We start from the raw sequence: 14,357 nt of genomic DNA on the forward strand, positions 1-14,357 counted from the left end.
CGGCTCCGGTCCGGCCCCGCCGCCCCCTCCCCCTCCGGTCTCCCTCCACCTCCCCTCGCCGCCCCCGGCCCCGCCCCGCCCCGCTCCCCTCCGCCGGCGCCGCCCCCCGCTCACTCTCTCGGTGGCTCCGAAACGCGCGAGGCGGCGCGGAGCGGAGCGGTCCTGGCGGAGCCCCCCGGTGCCGTCCTCGGTGCTGCCGAGGAGGGCGCGATGGGCGCGGGGCGGCTCTGAGGGCTCCGCCATGGACCCGAGGCGACTGAACGAGTCCCTGCAGGAGCTGCTCTGCCGCCCCGGGAACGGTAGCGGCTCCGCCAACGGCACCGGGACCGGCCCCACCTGGAACGGCTCCGCCTGCGACCTCCTCCGCAGGGGCTTCCGGGGGCCGCCGGCGCCCAAAGGTGAGAGCGGAGCGGAGCGGGCGGGAAGGGACGGGACGGGGCGCACCGCGGGGCCCCGCACAGGAGCCGCTCCCTCCCGGTGCGTCGCGTCCCCAGCATCGCCCGGTGCTCAGCGCACGGCGGTCCCGGCGTGGGCTCGGACTGCGCGGGGGCAGCGAGCGTCCCGAGCGGAGGCGGGAGGGAAGCCTGGGAACCCCAGGGATCCCCCCTCTCCAGCGCCCCATCGCGCTGCCCGCGCACGCGGATGGCAGCGCCGGGTGATGCCCGCGCCGGACCGCTCCGCTCCCGGTGACGGCGGCCGCGGGCGCGTCCGAGGGAGGAGCGGGACTCGGGACAGGCAGGGTTCGGCCTCGGGGAGCGGCAGCACCGCGTTCCCGCCGCCCGCCCGCTGTCCCCGTGCTGGAGCTCGGCCCGCGTGGCACCGCGTCCTGGCACCGCGTCCTGGCACCGCGTGCGCCGCAGGGACGGCCGCAGGAGCTCCCGGGCACAGCGCAGGGCTGGCACGCGGAGCCGTTCCCGGCCGCGCTGCGCTGCCTGTGACCGTGCACCCGCAGAGCTGGACCTGACGGTGCGCGTCCTGCTGTACGCGCTGATCTTCGTGCTGAGCGTCTGCGGGAACGCCCTGGTGGTGGCCGTGCTGCTCCTCAACCGCCGCCTGCGCACCGTCACCAACTCTTTCCTGCTGTCCCTGGCGCTCAGCGACCTGATGCTGGCGCTCTGCTGCATGCCCTTCACCCTCATCCCCAACCTCATGGGCACCTTCATCTTCGGAGAGGCCGTCTGCAAGCTGATGGCCTACCTGATGGGTACGACGCGGGTCGGGGGCCGTGCGCCGCGCCGCGCCGCGCTGCCGCTCACCCTTCGCTGCCCGCAGGCGTCTCCGTCTCGGTCTCCACCTTCAGCCTGGTGGCCATCGCCATCGAGCGGTACAGCGCCATCTGCAACCCGCTGCAGTCCCGCGTGTGGCAGACGCGCTCGCACGCCTGCCGGGTGATCGCCAGCACCTGGCTCTTCTCAGCGCTGCTCATGTTGCCCTACGCTGTGTACAGCACCACGCGGCTGCTGCCCGTGCCCGGCGCCCGCCCGCCCCTCAGCCAGTGCACTCACGCCTGGCCCAGCGAGCACGTGAGGCAGGCATGGTGAGTGGGGGGCAACGCACGGCGCGGGGGGGGCGAGGGCTGCCGAGCCACGGGCGCTGGAATTCCAGGTATGTCCTGCTGCTCCTCGTCCTCTTCTTCATTCCGGGCGTGGTGATGATCGTGGCTTACGGGCTCATCTCCCGCGAGCTGTACCGAGGGATCCGCTTTGAGCTGGACATCAAGGGGGAAGCAGCAGGTGAGGCTCTGGGGAATGAGGAGCCACGCGGCTCTGATCAGTGCCTTCATCCCAGGGCGAGCGGCGGGGCTGAGCACCGTGCCAGGTCCCTTTGCCAAGGCCCTTGCTGATATCCGCACCGCGTTGGTGGAGGCCGCGCCGCTCTGTGCCGATGCCACCCCCCAGGTGGCGCTGCCCGGTGCCACCTGGGTCCCGATGGCGCCACATCCATGACCGCGCCTCTCCTGCCCGCAGCTCAGCGCAGCACAGACCCACTGCCTGCCTGTGACGAGGGTGACGGCTGCTACCTGCAGCTCTCCCGGCCGGGCGCTGCGCTGGAGCTGCGGGCGCTGGGAGCGGCGGGGGCGCAGCAGGAGCGGGCGCGCATCAACAGCTCGGAGGCGAAGCTGGTGGCCAAGCGGCGCGTGATCCGCATGCTGGTGGTCATCGTGGCCATGTTCTTCCTCTGCTGGCTGCCCATCTTCGCGGCCAACACGTGGCGTGCCTTCGCTCCGCGGGCGGCGCAGCGCGCGCTCTCGGGGACGCCCATCTCCTTCATCCACCTGCTGTCCTACACCTCGGCCTGCGCCAACCCGCTCATCTACTGCTTCATGAACCGCCGCTTCCGCGCCGCCTTCCTGGGCACCTGCGCCGGCTGCCGCCGCTCCTGCCCGCGCCGCGCGCCCGACGAGGACGTGGCCAACGCCAACGCGTCGCTCTCCAAGTTCAGCTACACCACCGTCAGCAGCCTCGGCCCCCCCTGAACCCGCCCGGCCCCGCGCCGCCCCCCGGCGACAATTCGCTCGTGCCCCGGCGCGGCCCCGCGGTCGTCCCCCGGATCCCTGCCTCCTCTGCGCCCCGGTGCCGCCCCGCACGCGGTGCCCGTGGGCTCCGTGCCGTGGTGCCCGTGCGTGGGGAGGCGAGGAGATGCGAGACGGGCACGGGAGGCGGAGACGGGGCCGGCGGCGGCCTCGCACTGCCTTCACCCTTCCCGTGGGGGGCCGTGGGGCAGGGCCGGAGGTGGGGCGGCGAGGGGGAAACGCCGCTCCCCGGTTTCACCGCTCCGGCCGCAATAAAGCCTTGGTCCGGTGCCGCCTGCTGCGCTTCTTCTGCCCCGCGCCGGCATCGAGTCCCGCACGGCAGGGACCGGACCGGCACGGAGCGGCGCGGCGCGGTTGGGTCGCTCCCGGAGCCACGAGCGGTGCCGCGGTCTCCCCCGGCGGGCACAGTCAGCTCCGCAGCGCACAGCGCTGACCGCAGACACGCGCAGCTGTGCGGGTTGGCACGGCCGTGCCCGCTCGGGGCGCACACAGCCGCTGCGCGGCAGCACAGCGCTGCGGACACACGCTCACGTCTGCGCTTAACGCAACCGCGCTCGGCACTCGAGTACGTTCTCAGCGTCCCGATGGGATCCGCGTCCCGCAGTGCTTTTTGCAGCCTTCTCCCCTACGAACGGGGCTGCATCTCCCGCAGTGCCCAGTGGGACTCGTCCCACACCGAGCACTATAGGACTCCATCTCCCACAATTCCCCAGCGGGACTCCATTGCCCACCGTGACCGGCAGAACTCCATTTCCCACAGTCACAGCATCACAGAACGGTCCGGGTTGAAGGGAGCTCAAGGATCACGAAGCTCCAACCCCCCACCAATGCAGGGCCACCAACCTCCCCATCTCACAGCAGCCCAGGCTGCCCAGGGCCCCATCCAACCTGGCCTTGAACACCTGCAGGGATGGACGGGGCATCACAGCCTCTCTGGGCAGCTGTTCCAGCCCCTCACCACTCTCTCTCTAAACAACTTCCCCCTGACATCCAACCTCCAGCTGCCCTCCCTCAACTCCAAACCATTTCCCCTTGTCCTGCTGTCATCTCCCCTTTCCAAGAGCTGACTCCCCTCCTGGGCAGTCAGGAGCCCCGAAATCTCACCCAAAACCTGACTAGAGACCACGAGAATCAATTCTGTTGTGATGTGGGGAAAGGGGCACCACGGTGCTCTGACCTTAAGGCCCAGCCCTCACAGCGACATGGCTGAGGACATCACCTGTGCCCCCACTAGGGCTCAGCTTGGGGGGCTGAGTCCACGTGGGATGTCCCCAAGGGCCAGCAGCACCAAAGCACGGCCCTGCATTGCACAGCGTAGGGCCGAAAGAGCAACGGGGCCGGAAATCCCAGCGGTTGCCCCTCTGCAGCCCTGCTCGCCCACGGGGCTGGAGGAGCATCACACGCGTGGCACAGGGAAGCAGCTGGCCGTGGGCTCCGGGACACCACCAGCCCGGGACACGCGTGGAACAGGACGGGCAGGGAGCAGAGCGCTGAGCGAAACGCAGGTCGGGAAGGCAATGAGCTCGCATTAGCAGGGCTGGGTGCCCGGGGGGAGCAGCGCACGGACGAGGGGAGCGAGCGAGAAACGGCAGCAGAAATCGCGGAGGAGGAAAGGAGGGGCTGAGCCGGGGTCAGCAGTGACACGGCGGGGGGGTCGGCCAACGAGGGCAGGCGGGTAGGCGCCGGGACCCCGAGCTGGGGGCACCCAGACCGCGGGCGGGGCTGCGGGGTCCCCTCCAACCCCGCCATCCCATGTCGGCCCGGACCCGGAGCCGCTCCACCCGTCCGACTGAAGCTGCGGCTCCCCGCCCACCCCACCCCGCGCGGCCGCCTCACGCATGCGCACAACCCCAGCCGCAGGCCATGTCCCCACCCCCACAAGGCAACTTCCTGTTCCTTCCCCCTCCCTCTTCCGGTTACGTCCATTCCGGTTCCGCCCCGGATAAGCGGCGCCGCGCACCACGCGCGCTCCTTTTCCGCCGCGCTCTCCAAGATGGCGGACACGCAGGTGGGGCCCGCGGGGCGCTGGGCCGTGGTGTCTGCAATCCGCCTGGCCTCACACGGGGGTTGGGGGGGCCGGCTGTGGGGCCGGAGAGGAGCCCCGGGGTGGGCGTCGTCCGTATGGATGGGGCACCGAGCGCTGGGGTGGCGGGGGGAGGCCGCGGGATGGAGGCCGCGGTGAGGTCTCGGTGGGCCCGAGGCCGTCTGTGATGCCGTTTTTCCCCACCTCAGACCGAACGGGCGTACCAGAAGCAGCCCACGATCTTCCAGAACAAAAAGCGGGCCCTGCTGGGCGAGGGCGGCAAGGAGAAGTTGCCCCGCTACTATAAGAACATCGGCCTCGGCTTCAAGACACCCAAGGAGGTACGGCCGGCTGTGTGCTGAGCCCCGCAGCGCTGCGTTTCATGGGCTCGTAAAGTGGGGAGGCTGGAAAGGACCTCGGAGGTCACTCAGTTCCCATCCTCCAGGGTTGGAGGTCTCCCATTGCTCAGGGCCTGTCGCTGGCTGCCTGGGTACAGAGTCGCTCCCCCTCTTGCTTATAGGCTCCCTTTAAGGACTGGGAGGCCGCATGATGTCTCCCCAGAGCATTCCCTTCTCCGAGCTGAACACCCCCGGCTCTCTCAGCCTGTCTCCATACAGAGGTGCTCTGTCCTCTGAGCATCCCTGTGCCCTCCTCTGGACCCACAGCCCCAAGTCCCTCCTGTGCTGGGGACCCCAGGGGATGCAGTGCTCCATATGGGACCCTTCACGAGGGCAGACAGGGGCACAATCACCTCCCTGCCTGCTGCCCCCTCTGTTGGTGCTGCCTGCAGGACTGCTGGCCTTGTGGGCTGTGAATGCACACTGCTGCCTTATGTCCATGTCATCCACCAGAACCCCTTAGCCCTTCTCCACAGAGCTGCTCTCGGTGACTTCTTCCCTCAGCCTGTACTCATGTCTGGGATTGCTCCAGCTGATGTGCAGTACTTTGCGTTTGGCCTTGTTGCACCTTATTAACTTCATGTGGGCTCTTGTCCAGGTTCCTTTGGATCTCTTGTTGTATCAGCTGCAGCACTCACAAGTCCTCAGCACCATCACTGAGCCTCTGTCCAGAGCTGCCTGTCCAGACACTGACTCTGGTTCTGGGCAGCCTGGTCTGCTGGTTGGTGACCCTGCACAGAGCAGGGGGTTGGAACTGGGTGATCATCGTGGTCCTTTTCAACCCAGGCCGTTCTATGATCTGTGACCATTGTTTCTCTTGCAGGCCATTGAGGGCACCTACATTGACAAGAAGTGCCCCTTCACTGGTAATGTCTCCATCCGTGGCCGAATCCTGTCAGGTGAGTTGTGCAGCAGCACCGTAAGCACGTGATGCCACCAGAGCAGATCAGCACAGAGCCCAGAGCGTTGATCTGGAGCTGCTGGGAAACACAGCTCAGGTCCTTGGGCTGCACATGATGTCATTCTCACGATGGTCTTCCAAGCCTCATGGTGAAGGGGCTGTGAGGACAAGGCCAAAAGGCTTTGCTGATGCCTGCTACAAGGAGCTGTGGGTGTTTCTCTGCAGCGCGGCTGCTGGGTCGGTGGTGCAGGCAGTGTTGGCTGTAGGAAGTTCCTGGAACGGAGGGGCCCTGCCTCCACGTGTGAAACACTGCACTGCTGGTCTGGGCTCTTAAAGCCTCCATTCTGCAGCGGGTCCCCAGCACGTTTTGCTGCCGGTCACTGAATGCTTCCTGTCCTCCCCTCCCTCCGCTCTCGCCCCCAGGTGTGGTCACCAAGATGAAGATGCAGCGCACCATCGTCATCCGCCGCGACTACCTGCACTACATCCGCAAGTACAACCGCTTTGAGAAGCGCCACAAGAACATGTCTGTGCACCTCTCCCCCTGCTTCAGGTGCGTCCAGCAGCCCCGCTGCCCCGGTGGCAGGAAGGAGCTGTGAGCTCCATGCACATCACTGCAGATGTAATCCGTGCCGTGCTCAGCCCAGGCTCTGCTGAAAGTGGGTGAGCGCGTCGGGCTGGGAGGGACGGTTCTGTTCCTGCTGCTGACCTGGAGCTTGTTTGCTGGTGGTGATGTCTGAACTCACGATGGTCTTCAGAGCCCCTGTTGGTGAAGGGGATGCTGACAACGCCGGTGGCGCCAGCTGAACCGTCAGACGTGTTCCAGTCAGTCAGCTTGACGTGGAGCCACAGTGTGACAGTTGTGTGGTTCTTGAGAAAGGGGGAAGCAAAAGAAAGTTTGGACTGATGTTTCCAAAGCAAATGCTGAGGGCAGAGGGGTTCAGAGGCTGCCATGTCCATCTCCTGCACGTTTCTGAAGCGTGTGCCTGGAGCAGCCCAAATACCAGCCCAGCCATGCTGGCTTAAGGAGTCCTTCAGGTCTGTAAGTGACTGGAAGGGAAACTCGTGGTGGCTGAAGGGTTTCCCTTTGGGTGCTCAGCACTCATCCCGCTTCTGTGGGAGCCCCACTTCTCATTGGGTTGATGCCCAGAGCGACCGATGCTGGCAGCTCAGGGGCTGAGCGCTTCTGTTTCAGCACAGTCATCCCTGCAGCACTTCAGATGGCAGCTCCTTGTTCTGCAGCTCTGATGATGCAAGGTCACTTCTGCTGGGGTTGCACAGCAGCGTTTCCGACGTCATGCGCTGCACGCATCCTTGCTGCAGAGCAAACAGCTGCAAACTCACAGCCTCTGCTGTCGTTTCGTTGCAGGGATGTGCAGATTGGAGACATTGTCACCGTGGGGGAGTGCCGGCCCCTCAGCAAGACTGTCAGGTTCAACGTCCTCAAAGTCACGAAGGCTGCTGGCACCAAGAAGCAGTTCCAGAAGTTTTAAAAGCCAGCGTGTGGAGCACAATTGGGAAAAATAAAAGGAAAAATAAAAGTTTTCTAAAGTCTTCCTTACGTGTATGGTGTGAAGTGAACAGCACAGAAATGCATGAGTCGGTTCTTGAGGAAGTGTGATGGCGTTAAGCAGGCTCTGTTCTGGTTTCCTGCTCGGGAGAAAGGAAGGTTTGGTGTGGGTGAGGGTCAGGGGATGAGTGCTGTCCTTCTGGCAGTGCAGAGGCAGTTCAAATAGGAATTGAATGAGAAAGGTCTGTGTGGTTCCACACGCAGCTCTGAGCACGTTTTGCAGGGCTGTGGTGTCAGCAGTGGAAGCAAATGAGAATTAATGCTCAAGAAAACGCTTTTGCTGTGGGTTTGATGGAGGTGGCAGTTGCTTACAGTTGGAGGAGGTGAGCAGAGCAGTGAATGAGCCCCTCTGCAGGACGCGTTCAGAGCGGTGCTCAATGGCTCTGCTGGGGGGGAGGCGGGGATCAGTGATGTCCCATGGGGCACCGTTGCTCTTCAGCATCACCAGTGACATCAGTGGTGGCTCCAGCGCATCCTCAGCAAGTTGGGCGATGACACCAAGCTGAGGGGTGAGGTTGGAAGGAAGGGATGGGAAGGAAGGGTCCCTGCCAGAGGGATCTCAGTCAAGGCTAAAAGTGGGCCTGTGTGAACCTGATGAGATTCGACCCAGCAAAGTGCGAGGTTTTGCTCTTGGTCTGAGCAACCCGGATCTGTGTGCAGAGTGGGAGAAGAACTGCTTGAGAGCAGCCCTGCAGAGCAGGACCTGGGGGTCCTGGTGGGTGAAAAACAACATGAGGCAGCAGTGTGTGATTACAGCTCGGAAAGCAAACGGGATCCTGGGCTCCAGCAGCAGAGGGGTGGCAGCAGGGACAGGGAGGTGATCGTCCCCCTCTGCTCTGCCCTCGTGAGGCCCCATCTGCAGCACTGCGTCCAGGGCTGGAGCCTCCAGGACAAGGAAGACAGGGAGCTGTTGGAGAGGGTCCAGAGGAGCCACAGAGATGAGCAGAGGGCTGCAGCACCTCCCTACAAAGACAGGCTGAGGGAGCTGGGCTTGTTCAGCATGGAGAAGAGAAGCTGCGGGGTGACCTCAGTGCAGCCTGCCACTACTTAAAAGGGGGTTATAAACAGGAGGGGAGTCAACTTTTTACAAGTGTAGATATTGGCAGGACAAGGGGGAAGTTGTTGACAGAGAGCAGTGAGGTGCTGGAGCGGAGAGGAGCAGGCTGCAGGAGGTTGTGGCTGCTCTGCCCCTGGAGGTGCTCAAGGCCAGGTTGGCTGGGGCTCTGGGCAGCCTGGTCCAGCACCAGATGTGGAGGTTGGGGGCCCTGTGTGTGGCAGGGGGTTGGAAGGCGATGATCCTCGGGGTCCCTTCTAACCCAGGTCATTCTATGATCCTGTGATCTGTGAAGGTGCCTTTGGATTGAGCCATTCCATTCCAGCTGGCAGGAATTCCGAGCGTGTGGGAAGTGAGGAAAGCAGATGCAGAGGGGCAGCTGAGTCGCCTGAGCCCACAGGCACCGAGTGGGGGCCCTCTGTGCACTCCACAGCACGGTGAGTGGCCGAGCACCCGGAGCAGAAGGGAAGCTGGAGCACAGCCTCAGCTGCCTCAGCTGCCCCTCCGCCCCCCGCACTGTGCTGGAAGCACCACTGCTGTGTGTGTGGTGTGCGGTGCTGCACGGAGGTGCCGTGGCACTTGGGGCTGTTATGCCTTCTGGGGGTGCCTGGGGACGCTCTGCCCGCTGAGGAACGCCGTGGCCACTGGTGAGGAGGCCCTGCTGCTCGGGGATGCCATCGAATCACAGAATCACTGAAGACCCCCCCTGAGGTCACGCAGTGCAACCGTCCACCTACAACCAATATTTTCCCACTAAACCGCATCCCTTTGTACCACATCCACACAATTCTTTAACGCCTCCAGGGATGGTGACTCCCCCACCTCCCGGGGCAGCCCTTTCCAGTATCTGAACACTCTGGGAAGGAATTCTTCCTAATACCCAACCTGACCCAGCCTCGGTGCAATTTGAGTCCATTCCGTCTCGTTCTTTTGCTGTTATCTGGGGGCAGAGGCTCCTCTCAGCACTCCTTTCAGGCAGTTGTACAGAGCCATAAAGTCCCCCATCAGCCTCTTCTTCTCCAGGCTGAACAGCCACAATGGCACCCACTGCTCCCTGCCCAGCACCTGGTCCCCCAAACCGGTGATCCCTCCGGGACCCCGAATGCCTTGGGCTCTGTGCCACGCATCAATCAGAGGGCAGGCAGTGGAGCTGCTGCCCTGCACTGTTAGCCAGCGCCGCTGCTGAACCGCTCAGCTGTGCTTCCTGTCCCAGCCCACAGCGGCAGGAAGCACAGGCTTCTGTTAGCCATAGATGGCCATTGGCAGAGCAGAAATGAAGCTGCCAGCTGCGTGGGGCTGAAAATACGCCAGTGACTCTTGAGGTGGAGCTTGGCCAGCCAACAGCAAGTGTGCACCATCCCCAGCCCAGCAATGCAGCCCAGCAGTGCACAGAGCTCGGAGCACAGATGTGACAGTCTGGGTACGCCCCAATCCCACAGCTGTGGGCTGGCTGACCCCCTGCTGGGGGGGACGTGGGGATGGAGGCTCTGCATCCACACGCAGTGCTTGCAGTGCAAGAGCTGCTCCTCCCTTACAACCCTGCGTGCTGCCTTTGTTGGCACCAAGAATCGGGCATCAGCTTGGTGCCATGCAGCCCTAAGGACCCCACGGCTCCCAGTGGCTGAGGTCAGGGTCTCCACCCTCCCAGCCTTCCTCCACATCCCTAATGCAGCCCCAGGCCTTGGAAAATGTCCCTGAAGCCATTGGGACGGGACGCTGTGGCACGGAGATGCTGTGGCACAGGACACCTGGGTGAGCATCACATTGTGATCCCACTGCTTGGGGTACAGAGCCCCACTGCGTGCAGCTCGGCTGTGGGGCTGCAGCGAGGTGAGCTCTGGGCAGTGCTGGGAACCTGGCCCCACACGGGCAGGAAATGAGTCAGGGCTGGGCAGGAAGGAAGGCAAGAGGAGACCTGATCTGCACCATTCCCTGTATCTCAATGGCCTCCCAGGGAGGGATGAGTCCTGCTGCTGCCTCCCATGGGTCCCTGCTGGTCCCCTCCAGCTCACAGTGCCCTGCACGCAGCTCAGCTGTGCTCCAGGGGTTTGTCCCCCCTGAGGAACTGACGCATCATCCCACTCCACTCCCCAGTCCCTTACTGCAGAGGGGTGGCTGGGATGGATGCGCTGTGCCACACAGGACAGATATGCTGCGTCCTTTCCTCTGTGATCCATCAGAGCTCCTCCTGCCTGGAGGACCCACGCCAGCAATGCAGTGCCAGCAGCTCTTCCATGCTCACGTGTGTGCGTGTGGGCACCCGGTTCACTCAGGCATCTCAGCAGACAGAGATTTGTGCCCAGGCCCCCCCTGCACCCTGCCCACCCCCCACCCCCAGCATCGCCCACCTGCAGGGAAAGCGGAGCACAGCAGGAGCTGCCAGGGCTGTTCCATCTCCAAGGGGTTTGGGTGTCAATCTGTGCATCTCTGCTGGTGGAAGTGGTTTTCAGGACAGAAAAATGAGAAGTGCTGCTTGGGCCTAAATTTGGATCCCCACCACCCCCAGGAGCTGCAGTGCTGTGTGGGGGGGAAAACTGAGCTGCTTGGAGGCTCCTGCAGCTCCGCAGGGTGAGGGGAGGCCTGGGCTGTGTCTCTGCTCCCAGCTGCCAGACTCCTGACCCCAGCCATGAGCACTGCCTGCAGAACATTCCTGGCTCTGCTCCCCATCTCTGCTCAAACATCACCCCAGCACCTGCGTATCCCAGTGCCACAGAGAACCCAGAACCATTGGCACTGCTTTGCTGTCAGGGTGCACCACTGTGCCAGCAGTCTGGTGATGATGGTGCCCTGTGAGCTGCTAATGACCCCACAGCAGCGATGTTACCCTGCAGAAGGATTTCTACAGCTGTGTGCATCTTTGGTTTCTTTAATTAACCACTGCATGGATAATGAACACCTACCGGCGCTGCTCTGTAGGAAGAGGCTCTGGTGAACGTTGGGTTGATGGATGTGAGCACTGGGATGTGCTGCTCACTGACTGACACAGGTGCCACGTTGAACCGTGTTCCACCAGGAAATTACTGCAGCATATTTCGGTGTAAAGAACCAGAGATCACAGAATCACAGAATCACCCGAGTTGGAAGGGACCTCAAGGATCATGTAGTTCCAACCCCCCTGCCTAGCAGGGCCACCAAACACACACATTCAGATCAGGTTGCCCAGGACCCCGTCCAACCTGGCCTTGAACACATCCAAGGACGGAGCATCCACAACCTCCCTGGGCAGCCCGTTCCAGGGCCTAACCGCTCTCCTTGTAAAGAACTTCCCCCTAACATCCAACCTCAATCTTCCCTCCTTCAACTTGGATCCATGAGATCCAAGTTGATCCAGAACTTGGATCCAGAGATGTGATGGATCTGGTGGAAAGAGCTGCCAGCAGCAGCAGGGCACTCCTCCCAAGGCACAGCCACGTTGGCCCTTCTATTTGTGCATCTGGAATGTCAAGCTGGAGAGTGAGAATGCAGGAGGGGATGCCAACGTGGACAGGGCGAATGCTGAAGGCTGCGTGGTGCTGCGGGTGCCTGCAAGGACATCCTCCACTGCACCCAGTGTGCATAGGGCCAGACGAGGGCAGTCCATCGCTGCTGCCTGTGATGCCAGCCCAAACACGTGGTGGGCACATTGCATCCTCAGTGGCTGCCCTCTGTGTGCATCCAGCATGCAACTTGTGGAGTTGCTGATGAAGGATGAGGTGGGCAGGTGGGCGCACGGCGTCGTGGGCCACAGGGCTGCATTCAGCACCCTGGTCTGCTGAGGGGCAAACATTGACCAAGGGGTGGACAGTGCAGGATGTGCTGGCAAGAACTGAGATCCCTGGATGGGAATCACCAGAGCACACAGGGCTGGAGCCAAGAGCACCAGCAACCAATGGGTCACGGTGCTGGGCAAAGATCCCAAGAGCTCAGCAATCTGCCCCACTGCCTCCTGCAGCAGCCACTCAGTGGCCGCAAAGGCACCCATGGTGCCAGCCAACATCTTCAGCCTCACGGCCCCAAAAGCACAACAGGCTCGAGTGACACCCCCAACACATCCCATCATGCAGGGAAGGTCAAGAAGGGTATTAGGGAAGATTCTTCCTCCCAAAGAGCAGCGATGCTCTGGCACGGCTGCCCAGGGAGTTGGGTGGATCGCTGCCTCTGGGGGCGTTCCAGAACCACGTGGATGTGGCACTGAGGGACGTGGTCAGTGAATGGTGGGAATGGGTTGGGGATCTCAGAGATGTTTTCCAACCTCAGTGAACCCACGATTCCACAGCCTCCCCTACCCCCAGCACGATGCAGTGAAGGGAACCCCAGATGGGGCTCTTTCCTCTCCAGCCCCGCAGAGATGGCAGCAGCAGTGCCCTCAACCAGACCCTTTATTACACAAGGGCTTATACACAGCACAGACACACCGGCCCCCCATGCACCACCCGGCCCCGCGCCCCCACCCTGCCCCACAGCCACCCCACGGAGCGGGGCGTTGCATAGAGAGGAGCGGGTGGGTGATGGGTGACATCGGGGCCACGGGGGCGGCAGGGGGCAGAGCCAGCCCGCCCCACGCCAGGTGGCACCGTCCGGCCCTGCCGTCCCCACGTATCCCCGCGGCCGCCCGGGGCCAGCTCCCGGCACAACATTCATCCCAAATAAATTAAAAAGGTCCGTGCCCCGCGCGCAGTTAAAAAGCAGCCGCCAGGGTCACTCCTCGGGCGGCTCGGAGAGGAACGGGGAGGTGACAGCGTGCGCCTGGGCGATGGCCGCCAGCTCCTTCAGGAACTCGCTGAAGATGACGGCGCAGTACACGGCGTTCTTGACCCGCAGCGCCTCGCTCTGCTTCTCGGCCGAGCCGCGGAACAGCGTGGCTCCCGCCAGCGCCTGCAGCACCGGCCCGTCCCGCACCTGCTGCAGCGCCAGCTGTGCCGCCTGCCGCGCCCGCGTCGGGCTGTTGGTGTGGCGCAGGATCAGCTCGCCCAGCGACGGCTTCCGGCTGCGGGCTGAGGGGCTGCGTCAGCCGAGGGGCCGCGAACGCGAGATGCCACAGGCACAGCCTGGGACGTGGCGCAGGGCGAGGCACGGGGCACGGCGTGGAAGCCGGGGCGCAGCCCGGTGCACGGCCTGGGGTGCTGCGCGGGGCACAACCCGGTGCGTGACGTGAGGCAGAGCCCAGGCCGCACGCCGGGCCACGTGCAGCCCCCAGTGCAATGCAGCAAGGGGGAGGCAGAGACCGGTTTGCATGCAGTGCCGCATGCAGCCCCCTGTGCAGTGCTGCTACGGTCTGGGAGCTGTGTGCTGCGATGGAGAAGCAGAAGCCAGCCCCGTGAGCAGTGCAGCCCCTAGTGCCACGTAGCATGCAGCAGGAAGAGGCAGATCCAAGTCTTGCATGCAGCACCCAGAACAGCACACAGCCCCCGTGCAACACAGTGTGAAGCCCCTGAACTCCGGTGCCACAGCCCCTTCACCGTGGCAACCCCCAGCCCTCCACACAGAGGGACACAAGCTCCCAGCCTTCTCAGAGCAGCTCCCACACCCCATGTAGCACCACGGGTAACCCCACACACAGTGCACCCTCAGTACCCCCAATCCCATGGCAGCAGCTCTGTCCCCATCTCACCCAACGTCTCTGAGCGGCGCAGTGCCGGCATGACACCTGGTGCATCAGCCCAGTCCAGCTTGCCACGGGCAATCAGGTACTTCTTGGCCTTGAAGAGCAGCGTGGGGAAGTCCTCCTGGCTGGCAGCAAAGCTTTCGATCTTGTTCTTCACCGAGCCAAGCACCTGCGGGATGGGACATAAAGGACTGGACGGGATGGATGGGACAGGATGGGATTGGAGGGAGGGAGGGAGCGGCGGGCAGCACCACGGACAGCGCCGCCAGCACCACGGACAGCGCCGCCAGCACC

General features: G+C 63.7%; 3 protein-coding genes and 2 non-coding genes across 5 annotated transcripts in view; 4 read left to right on the top strand and 1 right to left on the bottom strand.

The window, feature by feature from the left end:
- Nucleotides 1-241: 241 nt before the first annotated feature.
- CCKBR (cholecystokinin B receptor) lies at nucleotides 242-2,476 on the top strand. Its single transcript, XM_042837191.1, has 5 exons — nucleotides 242-398; nucleotides 953-1,204; nucleotides 1,273-1,537; nucleotides 1,606-1,733; nucleotides 1,968-2,476. Exons 1-5 carry the CDS (start codon nucleotides 242-244, stop codon nucleotides 2,474-2,476), a joined length of 1,311 nt encoding a protein of 436 aa, XP_042693125.1.
- Nucleotides 2,477-4,446: 1,970 nt separating this feature from the next.
- On the top strand, nucleotides 4,447-7,412 carry RPS11 (ribosomal protein S11). The gene is made up of 5 exons (XM_042837188.1): nucleotides 4,447-4,541; nucleotides 4,766-4,897; nucleotides 5,778-5,853; nucleotides 6,279-6,408; nucleotides 7,225-7,412. The coding sequence occupies exons 1-5, from the start codon at nucleotides 4,527-4,529 to the stop codon at nucleotides 7,346-7,348; spliced, it is 477 nt and encodes a 158-aa protein (XP_042693122.1). The 5' UTR covers nucleotides 4,447-4,526; the 3' UTR covers nucleotides 7,349-7,412.
- On the top strand, nucleotides 5,963-6,053 carry LOC122170397. The gene has a single exon (XR_006171753.1). It is a non-coding gene; the product is annotated as a small nucleolar RNA SNORD35 (small nucleolar RNA).
- On the top strand, nucleotides 6,580-6,671 carry LOC122170398. Its single transcript, XR_006171754.1, has one exon. It is a non-coding gene; the product is annotated as a small nucleolar RNA SNORD35 (small nucleolar RNA).
- Nucleotides 7,413-12,898: 5,486 nt separating the features above from the next.
- The window catches only part of FHIP1B (FHF complex subunit HOOK interacting protein 1B), a 7,028-nt gene continuing 5,569 nt past the window's right edge, over nucleotides 12,899-14,357 (bottom strand). Inside the window, exons 12-13 of the mRNA XM_042837192.1 lie at nucleotides 14,070-14,232; nucleotides 12,899-13,452 (exon numbers count right to left, since the gene is read on the bottom strand). Of these exons, the coding sequence (XP_042693126.1) occupies nucleotides 13,157-13,452; nucleotides 14,070-14,232 (459 nt within the window). The 3' untranslated portion in view covers nucleotides 12,899-13,156. The remainder of the gene's footprint in view (nucleotides 13,453-14,069; nucleotides 14,233-14,357) is intronic.

This window comes from Centrocercus urophasianus, unplaced genomic scaffold (genome assembly GCF_019232065.1).
Source record: "Centrocercus urophasianus isolate 14NV4802_14NV808 unplaced genomic scaffold, USGS_Curo_1.0 seq_692, whole genome shotgun sequence".
Lineage (NCBI taxonomy): Eukaryota > Metazoa > Chordata > Aves > Galliformes > Phasianidae > Centrocercus > Centrocercus urophasianus.

Excerpts from the sequence above, each read along its gene's own strand:
- RPS11 (XM_042837188.1), top strand. Across the intron at positions 5,854-6,278 it reads CCGTGGCCGAATCCTGTCAG|GTGTGGTCACCAAGATGAAG; the intron begins GTGAGTTGTGCA and ends TCTCGCCCCCAG. Across the intron at positions 6,409-7,224 it reads CACCTCTCCCCCTGCTTCAG|GGATGTGCAGATTGGAGACA; the intron begins GTGCGTCCAGCA and ends GTTTCGTTGCAG.
- CCKBR (XM_042837191.1), top strand. The coding sequence starts at position 242 with ATGGACCCGAGGCGACTGAACGAGTCCCTGCAGGAGCTGCTCTGCCGC. Across the intron at positions 399-952 it reads GGGGCCGCCGGCGCCCAAAG|AGCTGGACCTGACGGTGCGC; the intron begins GTGAGAGCGGAG and ends GTGCACCCGCAG. Across the intron at positions 1,734-1,967 it reads CATCAAGGGGGAAGCAGCAG|CTCAGCGCAGCACAGACCCA; the intron begins GTGAGGCTCTGG and ends TCCTGCCCGCAG.